This window comes from Neopsephotus bourkii, unplaced genomic scaffold, assembly GCF_033783945.1.
Source record: "Neopsephotus bourkii isolate Nb327-2 ecotype Australia unplaced genomic scaffold, CSIRO-AGI_Nbou_v1 NB_274, whole genome shotgun sequence".
Lineage (NCBI taxonomy): Eukaryota > Metazoa > Chordata > Aves > Psittaciformes > Psittacidae > Neopsephotus > Neopsephotus bourkii.
In genome coordinates, this window is record NW_026900783.1 from 104,900 (window position 1) to 124,232 (window position 19,333).

General features: G+C 38.6%; 2 protein-coding genes across 6 annotated transcripts; both read right to left on the reverse strand.

The window, feature by feature from the left end:
* Positions 1-240: 240 nt before the first annotated feature.
* NUDT7 (nudix hydrolase 7) lies at positions 241-4,886 on the reverse strand. 5 transcript variants are annotated; one of them, XM_061346733.1, is made up of 4 exons: positions 4,825-4,886; positions 4,464-4,617; positions 2,769-2,927; positions 241-1,080 (listed from the first exon to the last, which is right to left on the reverse strand). In XM_061346733.1, exons 1-4 carry the CDS (start codon positions 4,857-4,859, stop codon positions 697-699), a joined length of 732 nt encoding a protein of 243 aa, XP_061202717.1. In that variant the 5' UTR covers positions 4,860-4,886; the 3' UTR covers positions 241-696. The 5 variants fall into 5 exon arrangements, with proteins under 5 accessions (XP_061202717.1, XP_061202720.1, XP_061202718.1 ...); XM_061346736.1 differs by having other exon boundaries at positions 4,464-4,611; positions 4,754-4,886; XM_061346734.1 differs by having other exon boundaries at positions 4,754-4,886.
* A 1,268-nt stretch (positions 4,887-6,154) lies between these two features.
* On the reverse strand, positions 6,155-14,813 carry LOC133208670 (hypoxanthine-guanine phosphoribosyltransferase-like). Its single transcript, XM_061346727.1, has 9 exons — positions 14,025-14,813; positions 11,383-11,489; positions 10,727-10,910; positions 9,880-9,942; positions 9,337-9,354; positions 9,024-9,106; positions 7,947-7,993; positions 7,219-7,295; positions 6,155-6,282 (listed from the first exon to the last, which is right to left on the reverse strand). Exons 1-9 carry the CDS (start codon positions 14,040-14,042, stop codon positions 6,235-6,237), a joined length of 645 nt encoding a protein of 214 aa, XP_061202711.1. The 5' UTR covers positions 14,043-14,813; the 3' UTR covers positions 6,155-6,234.
* Positions 14,814-19,333: the final 4,520 nt, after the last annotated feature.

The window sequence follows — 19,333 nt, forward strand, 5'->3', positions numbered from 1 at the left end:
CTTTATGAATACTCAACTCCACATTCCTTTCCTTAAGATTACTCCCTCTAGGAGCTGGGTGGGTGATGCTAACAAGGTGCTGAGGAGCAAATTCAGTACTGTTGCCTGTACACTGTCTTCCATAGCCTACAGAATCTCCTTGTGCGGAACGTTAAATTGAGCAAAGCTAACAAAACCCCATTAAATCTTCCTCTTCCCTCCATGAGCCCAACCAAAACAAAACAAGATTGTGAAAGCATGTGCCACCTTTTAGATTTTTATTGTGTTTTGTAAGTGCTTAAAGATACCACACAAGACTGTGCATTGTTTTCATATGTAGCATGCCACAGATAAACCTCTAAAAGTCTTCATATTCTAATTCAAAAACACAAAAAATAGATAAAATAGTATTACCTCATTATACAGAAGGCAAACCACAGAAAGTGTCTTAGGTCCCATAAAATAAAGGCAGAAAGTGAAACATAACTTCCAAAACTGTCTATTAAGTCCATTAAAAAAACCCCATGTTTTTGGCAGCTGTAAACCAAATTAATAGTTGTATTAATCTAGCTAGGGATTGTCAACTTAAGATGTTATGTAAAAATAATTTTCAATCAGTTCCTAATTCAGAGGAAATGCAAACTAAGAACTGGTATAAAGGGAATAAACAAAACCTTTTTTCCTTCTTTAACAGAAATTAATTGCCAGACTAATTTGTTATATATTACTCTTCTTTCTTTCATACACAGATGTGTATAAATTCATGAAGTAATTCTCAGATGATGAAGTTAAGTTGTCCAGATCATAATCAACTTCAAAGGTAGGTCTCCTTCTAAAAATTACAAGAGCAAGAAATACAGCAAAGTGGGCAGTAAGTCCCCATATCCTGAATGACATTTTATGTTCCGGATCATCATATGTAAAGGAGTGCATCCGACCGTGGTAACCAGATGAGGTTTTATAAGGCACAGTCTGGTAATTTAAGGGCTTGATAAAGTATTCCAGTGGTATAACAAAAACATTGCTCACTTCATCAGGATTAGGAGAGGGCTGGAACGTATCCTCTATAAATCCTACAACTGGTGTTACCAAGTAATTCATCTAAAAAGAAAAACAAAAAAATAACAAAAAAAAGCCAAACACTGAGTTTGTAAAAAGTAAAAGAATGTTCTTTATTTTAAAAACATTTCAGAATTATAAAATGAGTATAAGAAACCTAAAAGATACTCAGTTAAACATAAATAAACTCTATGCATTCTCTCTCATTAGTCTTCCTTATTTTGGTGATTTCTGATTTTAATTCAGATTTTCCAATTCATCTACGCTTTATCATATCTCAGTGTCTATTTTCCCAGTATATTTAGCTATATATGTAAACATTTTCTAACAGCTCATTTATAGACATTTTTATTTTAAATACAATCCCTTTTTCCATAGGGAGGCAAAATCTATTGAAATGATAGCCTGCACAAAGAGGGCACCACCAGTTTTAACATACATTGCTAGTTCTGCTTATTCTTACCAAAAAAGCATCACTGTTAAATAAAAAGCAGTAACACTCAACATTTGGGCTATATGATGCAAGTCTGGACACACTACACCCAAGTCAGAATCACTTGGAATGTACATACAGAGAAGAAAGTAAAATCTATAGGTAAAATTTCTGTGGTCCAAAACCACACATTTTTTTTCTATTAATTGAGGGAATTTGCTGGAAAACACTGAAGAGAGTTATAAAAAATTGATTCTTTTTACACATAGCCTCTGAACTATGTGGCTTTAATGTTATCTCTATAGAAATTACAATTGAAGGATTAAATAAAGCATATGCAGTACAATTTTAAAACTCTTTTGTTTTTTAATGGGGGAGAAGGATGTTACTGAGTAGCTACGACATACAAAACCAAGCCTTAGGCATATTAACAAAGAGAAACTGTTACCTGAAAAACAAAAATAAAGTCTTCTGAAACAGTAACCTCTCTGTACCATGGGATAACTGACCCCATGAAATATTGTTACTGAAACTGGCAGCTGGTCAATTTACAGTGACTTACACTCCAAAGACACCTTCAGAAGAGAAGTCTCCTCGCTAGAGTTCCATACAGAATAACAGTCCACATAACCTCCAGAAGTCCCTTTTCACCTGAATTAACCCTGCCTTTAGCAGGACATTGAACGAGAGGACTTTTGAGGTTACGTCAGGCTGCTGAGGGGCTTGTCTGGTTGAATTCTGCAAATCTCCAAGGATAGGGATTACAGAGCCCGACAGGAAAATCAGTTCCAGTTAAGCTAACCTTATGGTGAAGACAATTTTTCTTGCATCTCGTCAAAATCTTATTTGTTGTTGCCTGTGTCCACTGTTTCAAGAAGAGTTTGGTATTATCCTCTCTAAAACCACCAGGAGGTACTTGACGTGAGCAACTAGATCTGCCGCTACCTTTCGCATCTTCAGGCTGGGCAAACACACTTCTCTCAGCCTCTCCTCATACTCCACATGCTCCACCCCCCCTTACTTATCTCTGTGGCTCTTGGCTAAACTGTCACCAGCTTAGCACTCTTTCTGTGCTCTGGAGTGTGCATAACTGCACATGGTACACCAAACATGCTTTCATAAATACTAAACACAGAGCAAGAATCTCCACCCTTTTCTACTGGCAATGTGGGCTGTGCACCTTAAGAAGCAGTGGTTATTTACAGTTACAGGTTTTAAAAGGTCATTATCAACCCCATAAAAAATAACCCAAGCTTATTTTCTAACCATATGCTGACGTACTCAGTTTATTTCTTACTTTATCAATTCCAGGCACAAGCCTACAGATGACTTCCACCTTCTCTGGCTGGAGTCCCACTTCTTCCTTAGCTTCTCGAAGAGCAGTATCAATTTCATCTTTATCAGTTGCATCACTTTTACCTCCTGGAAAACACACTTCCCCTGGTGATCTTCTCAGCTAGAATTTAAAGGAGTACTACTGTTAATTATAACAAATTTACATTTCTTCTTGGATACACACAAATGCTTGATCTTACTGCAGATTCACTTTATGTTTATCAGTCAAAGCTGGGAGTGGTGGTGAAGAGGTTTCTGCAACCTGAAGAAATGTGCCTTATGAAGAGCTACACAAGAGAAAGCTGGGCTTATACCCAACTAATCCATAAACCCTCACTATCAGCATTACACATATCACTTGTGCAGTACTGTGTAATTCCTACTATACATTCTAAATCTAGACTTTTCATCATCCTGCTTGCATGAGAGACTGACAGATGAATCTAGGCAGACAACTTGAATACTGAGATTGAAGTACTTAAGTGAGAACTTCTAAAATGCACAATTAAATCATAGAATAATCTGGGGTGGAAAGGACCTTAAGATCATACAGTTCCAACCCCCCAGCCACAGTCAGTGATGCTTCACACCAGATCATGCTGCTGAAGCCTCTGTCCAAACTGCTCTTGAACACTGCTAAGCATGAAGCATTTATTGCTTCTTTGGGCAACCTGCGACAGTGCCTCACCACCCTTACAGTAAAGAACTTCTTCCTTATATCTATCCTGAACTTCCCTGTTCAAGTTTGAACCCATTACCTCTTGTCCTATCCCTTTAAATATATCATAGTAATAAGCCTGCATATCAAACATCAGTAAAAAGCCCCTTTACAATCAGTTTATCAGCAGAGTGACTGCAATTATTAGGGTCTTAAAATTTCTAAGACCCAAAAAACTTCCACTTTTCAGCCATAGAAAAACAGGCAAGTAAATAGCCCCTGGATAGAGGAAGCTGATCAGGGAGGGCGTGGGGAAAACGCTGTCAGAAATCTCCTGGGGACTTAGGTTGTTCCCTTTCACATGTGAACAGCAGAGAAGAGTAATAGCAAATGCAGACTGACAGTCACATTAACAAAAGCTGGACTGCATTGCGTTTAAGTCATAGGAAACAATAACTATTTCCTTTTCTGATCCAGAAGTCACCTTTTACTATCATACTCTTCTGAGTATCCTGCATTTTTGTGGCATCTAAATACCAGAATCATCAGCATAGAACCACAGAATAGTTAAAGTTGGAAAGGATCTTAAGATCACCCAGTTCCAACCCTCCTGCCATGGGCAGGGCCACCTCACACTAAACCATGCCACCCGAGGCTCTGTTCAACCTGGCCTTGAACACCGCCAGGGATGGACAATTCACAGCTTCCTTGGGCAACCTATTCCAGTGCCTCACCGCCCTCAAAGTAAAGAACTTTCTCCTTATATCCAATCTAAACTTCCCGTTTAAGTTTTAATCCATTAGGCCTTCTCCTATCACGACAGTCCCTGTATACTACAGCACAGGGAGCTTGCAACCTGCTTGTAACCCCAGGCACACTGCCTGGCATCAGAGAAGCAGATCCTGGCACATGAGGTGGGGCGGGACCCAAACCACACCGCGGGAGGCAGCACACAGGGAGTGAGACTCCGGCAGCCATCTCGCTCCCCGGCCCACCTACCTGCATGGAACGCACCGTGAGCAGCAGGTGCAGCTTCCCCGCCCTCACCATCAGCGGAAGGAGGACAGAGGCTCTGGCCAGCGGCAAGTGGGAGAACCTGTCCCTCACATCGAACTCCCTCAAGCGCATCCTGGCCTTCTCTTTGACACTGTTTCTAGGAGCAAACAGAAAGGACCGCCATGACACAGGGCAGGTGTCTGTCCGCAGCGCTGAACCCAACAGCCGCAGTGCCTAGGCCGCTGACACACAGCTCACCGCCCTTCCTCTACCCGGAGCTGCTTCTGGCGGACCCGGGCAGGGCTTGTAGCCGGCGGCAGCTCAGCCCGGCCGGCAGCGGAGGAAAGCCGTGGATGTCCGGTACCTTTCCAGCTCCCCATCCTGCTCCTCAGCCGCCATCTTTGTTACCCCCGACCCGAACGGAGACCTCCCGTTCCGCACCGCTTCCCGCCCAGCCGCCGTGACTGACGGCAGGTTCCGCCAATCAGCAAGCGGGGGTCCTTGATAGAGAGCTGAGCGCAGCGGGTGGCTTGTGAGGGGATGGTTCGGGGGAGTGGGACGCGGTGAGCACCGGCAGTTCCAGGTCGCAGGCTCCCCGGGTTGCATGAACCCGGAGAAGGGCGGCAGCAGCAACAGCAGCCCGCAGTCCTCCCTAAAACTGGGAGAAGCAGGAACCGTGGAGCGGTTTGGGATCGCGGCCCTCTCTCAGGGGATGTAGGTCGGTGGCAGCTGCGCTCCGGTGTGAGCCGGTCCCGTACCTTAGGTGAGGGGTCCGGTCATACCAGCAGCCGCGTGCTGCTTCTCACCTGCTTCAAGGGATGGATGAAGTGAGAGGTCACAGCCTCCAACTGCCGGGGGGCTATGGAAAGGGGCATGGCACGCCTTTGGGAGCCCGGTCACCTGCAGCCTGTAAGAGCTACAGGGCGTCAAAAGACTCTTCTTACAATGGAATAAAACCAAAACAAACCAAGGTCTCAGAGCTTATTTTAATCATTCAGTACAAGCAGGAAACAGTGTCAGAGGCTGCCTCCAGCTTGGTGTAGTTTCTGGGCAGTAAAATCGAGCTTCCAGTTCTTGTTACAGATGCACAAGTAGCAGAAGTAGTTTTCCTGCTGCACTGGTTTATCATATGGTTTTAACAGCTGGTAGTGTTGCCCACGTTTAAAGTGACACCACCATAGTACAATCAACATCGGATCCTGCAAAACCCAAGGCACAACACCCCAATTACATGGAATGTACAAGAACTAATTTCAGTCTAGCTACCTTAGTGTTTATTTTTTTAGATTTTTTTACTATGTTTACTTGTTTTTATTGCATTAAGGTAAAGAACCAAATGTGGTTTCCACTAGGTATGTGCTTTGTACAGTTGACTTGATTAACCTCAGGTCCTTAAATGCTTATTCAGCCTATTTGCTACAGAAGGAAATATTTGCACACACAAGCTCACATGTAAAAATAAGTGCAGTTTATATACAGTATGCCTAATGTGTTACGTAAGTTAAAACCCAAACATAATGGCATACACATGTACATGTCCTGGCCGTGTCCCAGTCTGCTGTAATTCCAGCAGACTATAATACCCATTTTATGGCTATTGCTCTGTCGAGGTTTCACTGGAACTTAGACAAAACTGATTCACCTTTAAAATGTTCTACATCATAAGAAAAAATATGTGGAATTGTATCTTAAGCAAATGTAGTTCTTCAGTGAAAAGAATGCAATTAGTAGATTACTTATTATTCAGATATCTTAGTGTTCCAGAAGACTGCTATCAGATCTTATACTTCTCTTTGGCTTTCTCTTTCAGAATGCAGATGTGCTAAAAAAAAAAAAAAAATTGAAAAAGTAGAACTTTAGTCAATCTTTACCTTCAAAGGAAATGCAAGAATGTCTTTCAGTCTTATTCCTAGCATTGTAAGCAAAGCACACAACAGTAACCTTTGAGAGGTTGGTTGCAGTTTACCACTTGCAGTAAAACTGAGGTGTTTAAATTACAGAAGAGCTTGGAAGCAATACTTAGATTTGTATATTCTGAATAGGTCAGGTCTGTTCAGTTATTTTATTCTTCATATCACTTTGCAATAGCATGGATCCAGTATGCCTTATTAAAAAGACTTTCAAGTGAAAAACTTTTGCACTTAACCAGATGTAAGAAGGTACTTTTGAAAACTAAGGAGGGAAAAAAAGATCAGCTCTTTTTGTCAGTTATGGTCCTTCCAAGTCTGCTACTCAGTGCAGCTTAAGGAGAATGTGATGGAACAAAGGAAATAAAGATATTAATGGACATCTTACATACAATAGGAAAACCTTCATGATAAGAAAACCTGTGTTCACACACAGCCATCTTAAAGAGCTGGCTAGAAAAGAGCAACACAGGATTTCACTAAGACAGACAAACATCAAATTAGAGCCAAATTACAGGTTACTTTCTTACCAGGTGGGGCTGGCAGACTGCATGCTGCCAGCCATTCTGGAGGATTCAGAATACTGTACAGCAGGGATGGGCCACAAGACTTGTAGAGTAGATCCAACCCTAACTATTCTATGATTCTATGATACATGGAAAGGTAAGGCATAGCAAGTTCTGCATTTACATTGAACTATCAGCTTGGCATGTTAGTAATGTTTTTGCCACTTTAATGGAACTTTCTAATGAGGTTTGAAGTTTTGTTAATGGCTGAGAAGCTAATATTCTTGCTTGTTACCTGAGGTAGCAGTCATATGTAACAGTTGAGGCACACATGTATGTACTCACGTTTAGATCTCTGAAGTACTCATTATAATCAAGTGCATATCCAACCACAAATTTGTCTGGAATTTCAAAGCCTATGTCTGCAGAAAATAGAATTATTTTTATACTGCAGTGGTGTAAATTGCTTTTAAGCACACAGTTTGTATTCAGCTCATACTTGAGCTGTTTAATACCTAACAAACATATCATCTTGCTTTCAAGGTACTTAGCATGATTCATTAAAAATCAGAGCCATAATTTGATGGCAAAAGTTAGAATCTGTACTGTCCTCATCACTTAGTAATACAATTAAAATGCTAGAGAATGTGTTTTAATAACAAAATAATTATTTAAAACCTACTTATGAAGTAGTCTTGGGAAAGGCAGACTCGTGAGTAAAAGTAGTTGCACCGAGAGTCTTCACTAAGGGTTTTCAGTTTGAAAACAAGGCAAGTTTAATGTAGAGTCAAAACAAATTCCTTGTAGGATCCAAGCCAAACAATATAATGTTTGGTTCTGTTTCTGGGACCTGGTAACAAACAGCCAAACCCATACTCAGACCAATGAGGATAAAAAAAGGTGGTGGTCATGAAGTTTCAGCATGGGATAGCTGGTTATCAGTTAGGAAATTGTATGTATTTTCTCCCCATTTCTTTTGGCCTTCCTGAAACTTATACGCCAATTGTCAGACTTCCTACATGAAGCGAGATATGGGACTGTATTTTGGACAACCAGAAAAACTCAATGCTTACAGTCTGGTCTGTAACCTGGATTTCTGTGTGTCCTTTTAACGAGGAGGCTGTAAGGCAAAGCAGAGAAGGTTATGTTTTTTAAAATATGTCTTGCTTTAAGATGTATACTTCACTTCTACCTCCCATCCCTATAAACTTCTATAATCATGCAGTTAAATTAAAACAATGAGATTGCAACAGGAAGAAGCAGTGTTCAGCCTTATAACTGAGGAATAAGTTAAGGCACTGATCGAGGTTCATTCTGAAGGTCCAAATTACTCCATTGTTTTATATTTAATTATTTTCCATTCTGTATCCAAAATCATTATCTCCTCATGTAGCAATGTATCAGCAAACTAGATTAGCACAGGCAGGTAAGCATGTTCAAGTGGCATTTAGATTTTAGCAGGGAGGGAGGGAGAAGAGGACAAGCTATGGATTTCTTCCACAAAGTCGTATCCATTCTTGCTTTGCCTAAGCACTTCTGAACAAACCGAGTATCTCCTGGACAGTCATTAAGAGAATCATAAATGGTACATCAAACAAGACGTGTATTTTCAAAGTATTGTTATTACTTGACAGACAGGTCTATTGCCCAAGAATTCCTTCTAGAGATTGTCTAAAAGCAGATCTAGTATGCCACTTGAAGTCATCTTGCAAGTGCTGACAAACTCTTAGATTCTCAAAACCAGTGTGACTGAGGAAATTAAGGAAAATTCTGAGTGTTGTCATTCTAGTATTGAGGCAACTGAAGTGTTAGGAAACCTATGGAAAAAGCTGATTTTTTTCAGACATGAGGAGGTAAGAAACAGGGAATCAATCACACTTTATGGACTATGCAAAAAGAGCCAGGAAACAGTTTTTTGTTCATTTTGAGAATGAAGGTGGTAGTAAATTTCCCAGTTTAATAAATACTTAGTTTTTTAGTTTTTCACCAGCTGCATTAAGATTACTTCCTGCTTTTACTTCCTCTTCCCCCAAACTCCAGACTAAATAAGACCAAGCAAATACCCACCAGCATACATTTGATTATTCACCTAAATGATTTTGCCATATCTTACATAACAATACATTAGTAAATGTCCATAACAATTATACCTTACAACTTTTACCATCTTTGGTTCATTGTCTTTTAGTTTTGAAAGTAGGGCTTTCATTGTTCTACCAGTCTCAATAATATCCTGAAAGAGAGACAAAAATAAATTGCCCTCTGAGACTGAAAGAAAAAACCATCTGTGAGTGGATTAATTTAAAGCCCCAAAACCAGTCAGCCACCCTGGCAGCAGAGTAACGTAATAAATTGTTTGTTTATATGCAGAAGGTATTAGCTTGCAAAACATGGGGGAAATGTGTTTTTCCCCACTATACCTTCCTTCCCTCCTTCTCCTCCCCACCCCCAGTCTTTACTTACCTCTACTACTAACACATTCTGGAAATGATCATGTAGGGAGAGAAAAAAAAAAGAAAAAAGGTATTTACATGGCAACAGTGAATTACAGTTTCAGCAGAAATTTGCACTACAAACCTCAGTTACAGAGTTTTCAAAGGAGCTTGTCACTTCAACTACTTTGGTTATTTTAGTGCTTTCTGAATAGTCTTTCAGCTGGTATTTATGAAAGCATAAAATATCTTGAGAAAGCCACCTATGTCAGGTTTTACATATTATTCTATGTATAGCAATAGCATTCTAGAACCATACTGCAAGAGTCAGTTTTAACAAAATGGTTCATTTCCAGGAGCTGTGGGATAAAATGGGAATAGAAGCATTCAGTATTGATCATGTTAAGTTTGCACTGAGACCAGTGGGAATTACTCAGTGTTTCAAAGGATGGCAATTTAAACCAGTGTGAAGTGGCTGCAAGTACGTAGTGTCAAAATTTTAATAAAGATGGACTTACTGGAAGATACACAGTAACTGTTCTTTCCCCATAAAAGCTGAATATGCTAATCATACCTTCCCGTTTAGTGTACACAGTTCCTCGCCTACAATACTGATTTTTTCTGTAGGTGAATCATTCTAGAAGGAGAAAGAGCAGAGAGAAGACACATAAAACATTCTCAGAAGTGTTTCTTATGTGTAGGAATGGTATGTTGCTCTTGCGTTTTGCCCACCAAATGACACTTGCAAATTTACACAGCACTCCTTCAAGTAAAACAGCTTTTAAGCATCTGAGAGCAAGCACAGATTTGTTTTATAATTCCATGAAGAATTTCTAGGATATTGTAAACTGTTATATTTAGCAAAGGATAAATTTTGATCAGTGCACAGAGTTGAAATCTTCAAAAATGGGAGAAGATAAAACAGAAAAAAATGACATAAGTCACTGCTTTACAATAGTTGGCTCAGGCCAGCCACTATTGGTTCGGGTAAAAGATACCTGTTCTCCACACACAGATTATGAAAACAAGTCTGCAATATTATCCATAGGAATAAAAAATAATGCTGAGAGAGACAATAAGCAAGTCTCTGATGCTAAACTCTCCCTACTCCCTCCCACCAAAGGGTGCCATGGTACAGACAGAGTAGAATCTGTGTGGAAACTGTTGGCTGGAGAGGAGGACATTGGAAACTTGACCCTGGCTTTGTCATATTAGATGTTCTACTATATGTTCACTCCAGTGACTATACGTTACTCATCTGGTCGTTGAGGCAGATCAGTAAATCGGCGTGTAATAAATTGAGTTGCTTTGAACAGGATATATTCATAAACTCATTTTGAGGTGGAGTTTTCATGTAAACTACCAGTATTCAGAATGTAAGTCTATAGGGATCTATTTCCAAAGAAAATAAAGTTGCTTACGCAGTAGCTTTTTATTCTAACAAAATCCACAGTAATAGGCACAGATTTATCACCATTTTGATTTAGTGCTTTTATATGGTCCAGCAAATCAGCAAAGAATTTATAGCCTCCTTTAAGGACACAGAGTGCAACAATATGGTGGCTTCCCATATCTTGCATTATATCTCTAGCCAAGCGTTCTGTCCTGGAAGGGAAAAAAAAAAAAGAAAACAAAACAACAACCCCCCCATAATTTCATAAGACCTGTAAAGTGCTTTATGTATCATGTTAGTTTGTCCATATGTTAAACAGTGTCCATATTAAAATGTTGATCATGCAAATTGTGGCCATGCTAAGACATAGAAAAGTTAGTTATGTACTTCCGGTTCACAAGATGGTGCCTACCTACTCCACTTGTCATACTGTTGATTTAATCCATTTATCTAAAAAATGCAGTATATGAAAGCTTAAAGGTACTTGATATAAAATGGAAACTTCACTGGGATTGTAGGTGAATCCTCTAGAATGCCCTTTGTATTAAACTCCAGAGTATAATTATAGCTGAAGGGTTTCTATGTTTCTCAGGACTATACAGGGTAGGACCTCAGTCTTTTCATTTGGATGGAAATGAATCACTGTCACTGCTATCACTATTTTTTTGTTGTTTACCCTCCTACCTGTCCAGGATGAGTCCATGAGGAATGAAGACTCTTTCTAAATCTTCTTCATAATGCTTAGGAATGCAAAATAGATTTTTGTTATAGCCACTTTCTTCATCTTTTACCTGCAAGTGAAAGGGAAATAGTTCTTAAGAGTAACAACTGAACCATATGGGAAAAAGCCTTTCAGTCTCTGATAATGATAAAAGACTCCTGTCACCCCACACCCCAATAATGTGTCAAAATAAAAGTATATCTGAGAGCTTTTGAACTTTCTGATAGAACAGTTCACAGTCTGTCTGATAATTCAGGAGCTAGTGTGCTTGTCTGAGATTTGAATAGATACGTAACTATTTTACCCCAGTCGTATTAAGAGAAATTCTCTACCATCATAAACTAATAGAAATGACCCCCAAAACAAACCACCCTCTTGTATTATCTTTTTCCCCTTCTGTAGAGCACAGCAGCTTGCTTGTGTGCTAAACAAGGAAAAAATAAACTTATGGCTCAAAGCTTCACTGGTGTGAAATAGGTGAGCTACACACTAGTTGCATTCAACAGAACTCAATATAGTGGCTCATTAACAGACAGCACAGAGCTGTGGACTCTGTAGTAGTAGCTTAAAGTATTGCTAGCAACAAGTTAACACCTGAAAACTCTTTAGACAGGTGACTTGTTTTTAATTCTTCCTTTTCGACATGTGGGAGATGAGGACATAGGTAGAAATTGAAAAATGAATGTAGGGAACAGGAATAGGTTATGACTTGCAAAACTTACAGAAGCCACAAAAATGAGATAACCAGTTACTGCCGTTTATTTTTAACTTGGCCACAAACAGCCTACTTAATTTAAAAGTAAATCTAAAGAGACAGATTTTAACAAGAATTGCAAAGAACAGATAATTGTAATACGAGGCAATGTATATAGAATCGCATCCTGGCTGAACTAGGGGTGATCTGCACGTATTCAAAATTGATAGGCCTTGGTGTTCCAAGTTAAAATTACAGAGCAGCCTTGCAGCTGAGCACTGTTTAGAATGTCGGCTGCACTATTTTGCCTGGTTTAGTTATTATTTTCTTCATGCTTGAAGTCAGCGAAGTGAAAGCTTGGTTGAATGATTGTTTTAAATTAAGCCTGTGCTTTATTCAGCTTGGAAAAGATATGGGCAGTTACACTGGTGTCAGCTGTAGATCAGGCTAGACAGTAGCATCTATGAACAGCCTTTAATACGGTGCAGAACTGGTTATTATTGTTGAAGTATTGGCCAGTTTGAAATGGGCTAATTTCTGCCTGTGTGAGGTTGCTAGTGGTGACAGACAGAAAACACATACAGGATATGGGGTTCTGTCAACTTGAAGCTGTGACAGTGGGACATAATTAGAAACATTGGTCAAAGTGAAAAGATTGTGCTTATTTGTTTATTTGGAACATAAAAGCATAGTTTTCATTTGGAGTACAGAAAAGGCACATTTAAGGATAGTCACTGACATGATAAACAGTTTAAAAAGTGCTGTAAGGTGGGTTGTTTATTTTGTCATTTTGTTGTTTTGGTTCTGGTTTTGTTTGTTTGTTGTTTGTTTTTCTTTTAACAAGAGTCCCCATTTCTACTGCATTCTGCATAACTGCAGCTGAAATATAATGACTATGCCACCTGTGAACTGAGTTTTTCTTTCACCCAGTCATGATACTGATTGCCATATTTAATGGGTATCAGCTTTACAATTTGCTTTTGCAGCTATAAATTGGTCTTTCATCTGCACAGTGAGGTAAAGTTCAGCCTTGTTGATGAATTTCACTTCCTGCTGCATTTGATGAGAGGCAATACAACTGGCTCAGCTCGAATGAGTGATGAGCTTTGTCCATGTTAATGTAACTATTGAACAAAGCTGATCTTGATGCATATAGGTGTGTGTAGTGATTACTGCTTCTAGGTACTCTGACAATGAAGTTTAGTACTTTCTGCTTGGCTGACAACTATGCTCATTGAGATTATTTTGCACAATGTCTACGGCATTAATATCTTGTTTGTTGCTATGTGTGAAACATTTTTAAGTTCTGCTGAAATGTTCATGAACAGAACCTAAAGGATTGCATCAATTTGAGCTCCACATCACCATAGCAACATCCTGCTTATGCCTTATAGGCTCATAAAAGCATTTGCATTGTGGCACATGCTAAATAATACAGCAGAACTGCATTGTAATAAAGCAATCTACTAAACTATTACACAAAGTCATTACATTTTTAAATCATGAGCTTATAAAGTGAAGAATCAGTTGTTTTAATTTAGATTCAGTCTCATCTGTTCATTTACTGATGTAGTTTCTGAGTTTAAGGAGGCAAAAAAAAAAAACCCAACAGCAATTTTGTACACTAAAAAGATTCATAAATAAGTATTGTTTCATCAGCACTGAAGGAAAGAATATGAGTATAGGTATATTAATGTCAAATTAATAGTGTCATAAGTTTGTAAAAAAATAGTATATTAATATGCCTCTGTTCTGAAAACCATTTTTTCTTGTGAGTAGATATAAGACACAAGGCCTTTTATCAGTCAGTATTTCTGATGTTCTAGTATTTTGCTGAAGCTAACTTCTTATATCATGCCCAAAGCTCCCTTCAATTAAATAAGCAAATACGAGTGCAATATGTTATCTTACCTGAAGTCCACGAGCCATAATCTTTCTTTGAGCAGTGTTACTGGAGAATGAGTTGGTACTGTCACTGCAGTTTGTCTTGCTCTATTTTCGTCTTGCAGTCAAATCATGACCTGCTTCTAAGAGGTCAAAACTGCCATCCTTCCTACACAAAGCATTACTTCTTTCTGCTAATGCACTGACATCACAATCCTAGGTTCTTACTTAATCAGATTAATCACAGATAAAATAGGAATGAGCCCTGCTATGACCAATCACAGAAAAGGTATGGGGAACAAGAGAGGTGCAAAAGGGAAGCTCATGAATCAAATTAGTAGGAGGGGCTAGGTAGGGTAGGGTTTTTCTAATTGAAAATACAAATTGGATAATGAGTTATAACAGATGGTAATTAGCTGTTATATATGCAGAAGGTAATTTTACATACCAGTTTCTTACATTATATCTGCACATCCATTATTGTGATAAAGCCCACAGCTTTTTAAACCTAAGATGTGCTAAGTTGCTGAAAAAAAATCAGTATTTGAATAAAAAAAGCCATGCTTTTAAAGATAACTTGAAGCAGAGCAGTCTGGAGCTGTTGAGACATGGTGAACCCTGTCTGACATTCTTCCAGGCCACCCTTTCATAAAATGAAGGGGTGATAGCTCAAGTAACATGCTTCACATCATTTAAAATCAAATCTCACTGACATACACTGTAATCTGATTAGGGTACCAAACTGCACTATTATCTGGGATTAACATGAAGGTTTTAGATTTCTAAAAATTAATCGTACTAACAAAATGAGCTAAAGCCAGCTTGCATGCAACGTTACAGAATGTTCTTACCAGGTTGGGTACATTTTATTAATTCATCAAGTATTGTGTTTTCTTGGGGAGAGGGCACATTTATGAAGGAAGATTTTTCTTTTTTCTTTGTAGTTTTACGGATGCTCTTCAAATTGTGTTTGATAGCACTTGGGATAACACAGAAATGCTCTTCCAGATGGATTAATGGGCATATCCACAACTTTCAGTGATACATTAAATAGTAGTCCTGTTTGGAAGCTACTAATGCCTTGAGGCTACTTGGCTTCTGTTTCATGCAGTTAGCAACACTTTCCTTTTGCAAATTCCTGCTATATTCCCTACCTTACATGTGTGAGTTCCCTATCCTGTGAAAAGCCTTGCTTTTCTAATTCCTAGTGTAACACAGTCCTTTCTAGCTGGGAGTAAATTGTGTTAAAAAACCTCGAGACTTTCCTCAACAAAATCCTTCTTTGAAAGGAAACATTAACAAAACCCATACATGTAAAATGCAATGGCTTGAGCAGATACTCTCCATTATTCTCAGAAGACAAAATGAAGGTGAACAGCAGCACTGCTGGGGAACTCATGCAAACATACATTGCCTTTGTAAGTGTTTGTGGAGAAAAGTAAGAGAAAAAGGGGGAGTGGGAATCTCAGACTAGTTTGTGTGTTTTCTCTCTCCTGAGCTTTTCAAACCAGAATAATTTAAATTTAGCTATGCTGAAAGGGTGTTGGAGCTCTAGAGAGCCCTGAATGGATGATGCCATGGTAGAATACTAAGTGCACCAGTGTTGCTCATACAGATTGCCCATATATTACACCTACAGCTTAGGTTACTAATTCTAGGTTTTTTAATTTTTTCCCCAATTACAGGCAAAAAAGACATATCTAGATTTTATATTTGTTGATTCTCCTGTAATTTTCCACATTTAAACAGAATTTAGTGTAGTTTTGCTAAGATCAATAGTATGTGTGAGACTACTTGTTTAAACCTGTTTTTAATGAAGGGGCTAATTATTGGTACTATCTCAGTTTGCAGTTTCCAACAGCCTAACTGAGCTGAGATACTGAAATTACAGTGAAGAAATAAATATCGTGTGCATATTTGATATGATCTGTAGCGCCCAATTTAGCTCCACCCTTTTGTTAAATGCCCTGTTCTTCTCTATATTATGAATTTTTTTGTGCACGTGGTCTCTGTATAGCAAAACCTTGACTGAAGATCATGCGTCCTAGGCAGCCTTAAAATATTCGCAAGCATAATATGGGCTGTCTATTAGACCACTTCTTTTGCGTAAATTGCTTTTATAAATCCCTGAAGTCTTTACGGCAGGCAAGTTTGATTTTACATTACTCATATTTTTATATACACTGGACCTTGCAAAGCTTTGTCTCCTTTAGGCACTCATTTGAACTGTGTCCAGTTCTAAAGTCCTGTTTAACTCTGTTTCAGAAAAAGATTGCAGAAAATCCCTCCTGCTGACTTTATTTCTGAGTTTTTGCTGCACTGGGAGTATTGTCTGAGCCACAAATAAGAGCCAACTTTTTTTACTAGAATCCATTTTAGAAAGAGCAGAAGAATTTCATTTATAAGCAGTACATGCATATAGTATAGTATTATTACATTTTCTTAGCAAGTACTGATTCCTCTTTAGAGAAACTGACAACAAAAGAAACCGTTATGATATTACTTTGTGATGTGGGCGTCTGTTCAGCTGGAATGAGATTCCTCTAATTGAACTGGGAAAATAAGTGTATTCTACTAAAATCCCCATAGATGGAAAGTGTCAGACAGGCCACCATGCAGCCTCCAAAACTTTATGAAAGGATTCATGAGAAAAAGTCAACAGCCCACCAGGGAGAAAAGAAAGCAGATTTTAGAACTCTGGGAGACTTGGAATAGAAAAGTTTAGTGTTGGGAAGAATATACGCATTCTTTAAGCTTTAAGCTCCTTCAAGAAGCCTCTGCTTACTCTATCTAAAACTCAGAAAACTACTTCCCAAATAATATTTGATTTAGGATTCTTGGTAAATTCCATAGAACTGTAATAGTAGCCACATACCACTGTCAGCTGGCAAGTACTTTAAAATCCAATAAACGTGTTAGTGGTCTCAATTAGTGGGCTGAGATTTGTATTATGAAAGTTACTGCTACAGTGACTATTTTTATTGTCCCATTCTGAAGGAAGAAAAAATCACAGGTGAAAGGTTCGTGCTAAGAGAGCCCTTTGTCATTGCTGAATAATGGAAATAGAATGTAGCCAGTTGGCGTCCTTATGTGGTGTCTCAGTTGTATATTATGTGATCATACACCCATAGGACAGAACAAAAAAGTGTATGTGCTTATGTATTTGTTCCATATAGGAGTCCCAAGTGCATCTTTTTTAAAGTAGAATGTTTTGAGTAAACCACCAAGTGAATCTGCTCTCAATCTACTGCCCTCCTCTAAATAACACGATACTGAGAGAGCCAGTAAGGTAGCCTGTACAAACAGACTGGAGATTAATTAGATCAGTGCTGATAGCTTGATAAAACATCATCCAGTCAATACAGAACAACACTGCTCTTGTCCTTGCATCTATTCTCTGAACTACTGAATCAATAATTACTTTTTTCAGGACATGGTTTTGCTGTTTGCATACCTAAGTTCATTACAGTTTGAAGTAACTGGTCTTGAGACTAATGTAATAATTTCAAAGGTCCCCAAGAAACATTGTGTAGTCACTAATTAAGTCCTGCCATTTTCTTGTAGTTACTTTGAATTGGAAAGCAAATTGGTAGTATCATACAAATGTTCCATTAGATTATTAAAAACTTACAAATAAAACATCAGAGAAAATGTCCACTAGAGGGAAGCCTCTACCGTGGAAGACAGTACTCGCCAAAGGGGAAGAAAAGCCTACATTTTATGAAGCAGACTTTCCAGACTAAGAAACTCTGTGTTCAATTAATAACTGCACAGATATCTCAAAGAAATGCAAATACAATCAGGTAATTTAAACCAAGCATCTTAAATATTTAGACCAGTTCTGAACTTGTATAATTGTGGATTAAAGGAAAACTGCTCTGATTTCCATCACTGGAGACTTGACCCACGGGCTCCATGTTCCAAATGGCTAATAAAACCTTAAATTAAAGCTGATAGTTTGTATTCAGTGACTGATGTGTTATTAGGAAACCTAATTAATACACTTTGAAATGGCTCAGCTTTAGTAATTTGGAGCCAATCCTAAATCTGTTTTTTGTTTGGCACTTTTAAGACTAAGAAAAGACCAGCTGCTTAATTGATTTTTGTTTGGAAATATCACACTGCACATCCCCTGGCAAACAGTGCAAGTTTATGATTAGAAATTAGAAACACTTTTGCTATTTTAGTCTTTATCACATGTACTCTTTTTATTATATGACTCTTAAGTAAAAAATTTCATGCGTAAGAACCTTCATACTTTACTTGGCTCTTTTCTGTCTGGTCTGAATATGAGATTTTCTTATTTTACTGAAGCAAAAAGGTGGTAGACGTCTTGACAAATATTGGATATTTGTAAATGTTATGCTTGACAATGTCTGCTTTTACAGCTCTTCCAATACCCCCAACATCTAGACATCTAGCAAACACAGACTGATTGATGGCAGAGCTGAAAGAAACACTCCTGTAAAAGGTGACTCAGATTTAAGTTTGGATAATTCTTGAAAATACACTAACACCAATTCCCAAATAGACAAATGACAAATTCTGTAGATTTAGGCATTCTGGTTGTTGACCTGGAGGAAATGTACAATATTTATTAGCAACGTCTTTCCATCCATATCATAAATGGTGGAGTAACTGTGTGAAGGAAACCTTTATGTAGCTTTTGCTATATTTGTCTGGCATCTAGGAAAAATGTTTCACTCTCCTGTATTGTCTCTGTTAGGAAGTCATTTTAAGAGAAGATCTGGTTAGGACTGGGGCAATAGGGCAGAGAGAAAAGGAATCAGGACTTCTGGATTTTATTCACAGCTCTGACATACCGTTTATTTGCCGTACAACCGTGGCCAATTTATTTTCCTGGCTGCTCCTGTTGTACCTCTGACCTTCCCATGTGCCTGCTTTTCCCCTGGTGCCTCCTGTAAACAGCTGACCCTAGTTTTCTGAGACTCCTCTCCTGTGGGCTACGTAGGTCATGGTTATTTTTGGGAAGGTGCCATTTAAGAAACACTGTTGCTGTCATTAGCTAGTGGTCAAATTAATGCTTTGAAAAAAAGACTGTGGTCTATTTATTTGAATGTTAAAATACAGTTGTTATAGTTCAATGTGTCGTGAGCTGCTCTATAACTGCCATAGTGTCCAGTGTGCCTGATCAAGTTCCCTCCACCCCCCAACAGCTGGTTGAATTGTTTTACCTAGGGAGCAATGGGTGGTCCAGGAAGCAGCCTGCTCTGCTCTTGGGGAGCTGGACTCATCTTCACTGCAGAGATGTTTAATAAAAATATTTGTTAAACAATGGCTTTATCTGAGTGTGTGATCACAGCTGTTTTATTTTA